This window comes from Penaeus japonicus, unplaced genomic scaffold, assembly GCF_977035675.1.
Source record: "Penaeus japonicus unplaced genomic scaffold, GWHDUDI00000001_assembly GWHDUDI00000004, whole genome shotgun sequence".
Taxonomy (NCBI): Eukaryota; Metazoa; Arthropoda; class Malacostraca; order Decapoda; family Penaeidae; genus Penaeus; species Penaeus japonicus.
Window position 1 is genome coordinate 25,341,178 of NW_028234406.1, and position 2,500 is coordinate 25,343,677.

General features: G+C 46.1%; 1 protein-coding gene across 1 annotated transcript; it reads right to left on the reverse strand.

The window, feature by feature from the left end:
* Positions 1–496: 496 nt before the first annotated feature.
* On the reverse strand, positions 497–2,486 carry LOC147471976 (trypsin alpha-4-like). Its single transcript, XM_086536377.1, has 6 exons — positions 2,374–2,486; positions 1,812–2,002; positions 1,507–1,677; positions 1,217–1,354; positions 889–1,038; positions 497–759 (listed from the first exon to the last, which is right to left on the reverse strand). The coding sequence occupies exons 1-6, from the start codon at positions 2,471–2,473 to the stop codon at positions 625–627; spliced, it is 885 nt and encodes a 294-aa protein (XP_086392503.1). The 5' UTR covers positions 2,474–2,486; the 3' UTR covers positions 497–624.
* Positions 2,487–2,500: the final 14 nt, after the last annotated feature.

A 2,500-nucleotide genomic window follows, 5' to 3' on the forward strand; every position in this document is an offset into this window, starting at 1 on the left:
TTCAGGGCAGGGTACGTACAACAAAGAATTACCTGACCTTCAGTGTTTTCCTCATAACTTCTTTCCTTACTTCAAGCTCAATAGCTTTCATCGCTGAAAACAGGACATCTGGATGGAGTCTAATGGAATATAGTTCGAGTTTCTTTGGACCGATTCTGACCCACGCCCTTGATCCAAGTTGGGTTCGACAACGAGATAGGCTCCACCCTCACTAAGAGCAAACATTTGTTCCTACCTTGCCCCGTTTCCAGAATGAACATTTAAAGCCATTCGCTCGTTTGACTGTTCCCACCAGACTACTATACCCTCAGACTGTACGAGTGAGGACTATACAGTGTATACTACATGTGCATTATTTATGCATCAAGTATAATATTACTGACAGTTGCCTTAACACAACTCCTTTGGTAAAAAAAAAATAAAAAAAATAAATTACAGAAAGACATGAATTTATAAACAATTTAGTTGATTTATAATGGAAGAGAGAGAAAACCTGTTGATTGTTGTTATTGTTTAATCAAATGTGTTCTTGTCTGTGAAATATTTGACTGTGATCGCCAAGACGTCTGCATCCTTCCCTCCGGCCGAGACATTGTCGGTCGGAAGAGCCCAGGAATGGCAGGACTAGAAAACCATTCCTTTGCAATAAACGCCATCGGCTGTGTTGTCCCTGATCCAGTCGAGGTAGCTGTTGACGCGGGTGTACACGCCGGGGTAACCTGGGGATCCGCAGCCATAGCCCCAGCTCACTACACCGATCTGTGTGTTAGAGGCATGAGGGGATAAGTTTAAATGTGTCATGACTACTTTTCAAATGCAGTTAATTGGTATGGTTGCAAAACGTTTGATCCAAGTATGCTTGTCTTGCACGAGCCTTGTCCCACTCACCTGATCATAGTTTCCGCCTCCGTCCCTGAACACGAGAGGGCCGCCTGAGTCTCCCTGGCACGAGTCCTTGCCTGTACTTCCGGCGCACAACATGGTGTCCTCAATGGCGCTTCCATAATTGCCGGACTGACACGCGGTATTGGACAGCACCTGCGATTAGTTGGCAATGCTTAGAAACCCGTAAATATTCTAGATGAAATACCGTCGCCAATATTTTATCAATATATCAAGAAATAAAAACATGTTTAATAGCACACGCTATAGAAAGTTTTATCTATTGTTCATACAGTCCCTTGGCTCAATGAAGCGCCCGTTTTCCAGCACTGACCGTGACGTCGACTTCTCTGAGAGTGTCTGAAGACGAGCCTCCGGAGCTGGTGGTTCCCCAACCAGTGACAGTGGCTGTCTTGCCGGCGTAGGTGGGCTTTGGTGGCGGCATGCACACTGGCAATACTGTGTCACTCACCTGAGATTCATACAACCAGCTTTAACTCCAGCAACACTGTTCATCGTTCTCTTATTAGGTGATTAACCAGTCAAATGAAACGATTTAAATGAGTGCTCCTTATATCTGTGCACAATGTTCATTTCAAAAACACTTAAGAACCTTTTCCTCACCGTGACTGGCGACGACAGCTTAACCAGAGCGATGTCATTAATTTCGTTACCCGGCTGATAGTTCGGATGCTCGATGATCTGAGAGACGGACCTACTGACAACACTGGTCTCTCCGGATGTGCTGAGTCTGTGTTCGGCCAGACGGACGGTCAGGTCAGATGCTCTCATGCTCTGCAAGGAAAAGTTATTAGTTATCAGTGCTGCAATTTCTGAGCATTAATGAGATCGATATGGACCAGACTTCAAAAGAGCCATTCTCGTTAGTTCCTTTTCTACAGTCTTTTATCTCCCTTTTCCCTACTCACTTCGGTGCAGTGGGCGGCGGTGAGGATGTATCGGTCGTTGATCAGGGATCCGCCACAGAACTGCTGCGAGCCGTACATGAGAGCCGCCTGCCACGGCCACTCGTTCACGCCCGTGGTCACTCCGCCCACGATTCTGGGGTCGGCTTTCTGCCCACACCTGCACGTGTCATCGAAGTTGACGCGAGGCTCGACTGAAAAGGAGACAAAGGATGGAAGACCATATGAAATTCACTGACGACTTGAATTAATAGATAAACACCAATAGTAAAAAAGTTAGTTCAGACATACACACACCGCTCTGTCTAAATGACTAAAGTTTAAATTCTGCTGTAAAATCTGATTGTTTTGTCTTCATATATCGTACTACCAGGATCAGTATACAGAAGTAGGCGAAGCTTACTTGTGTTGATGCAATTTCTTTAGATAATAACCAAGAGAGAAAAGACTGTTATGAAGACTGTTTGTGTGTTGATAATGAGTGTCACCAGGAAGCGTTTAGTGGCAAACAAGAGAAAGAAGCGAACGCCACCAAAGCCCTTGTACTGCCAACCAAGAGACTTACTGACGAAGGGGAGCGAGCCGTTGGAGTGAGGAGGCGCTGCTTGGGAGACAACTCCCATCATCGCCACCGTCAGGACGCCCAGGAGCCTTAGGAATGCCATGGTCGCTACTGGTTCCTCTTCCAGCAA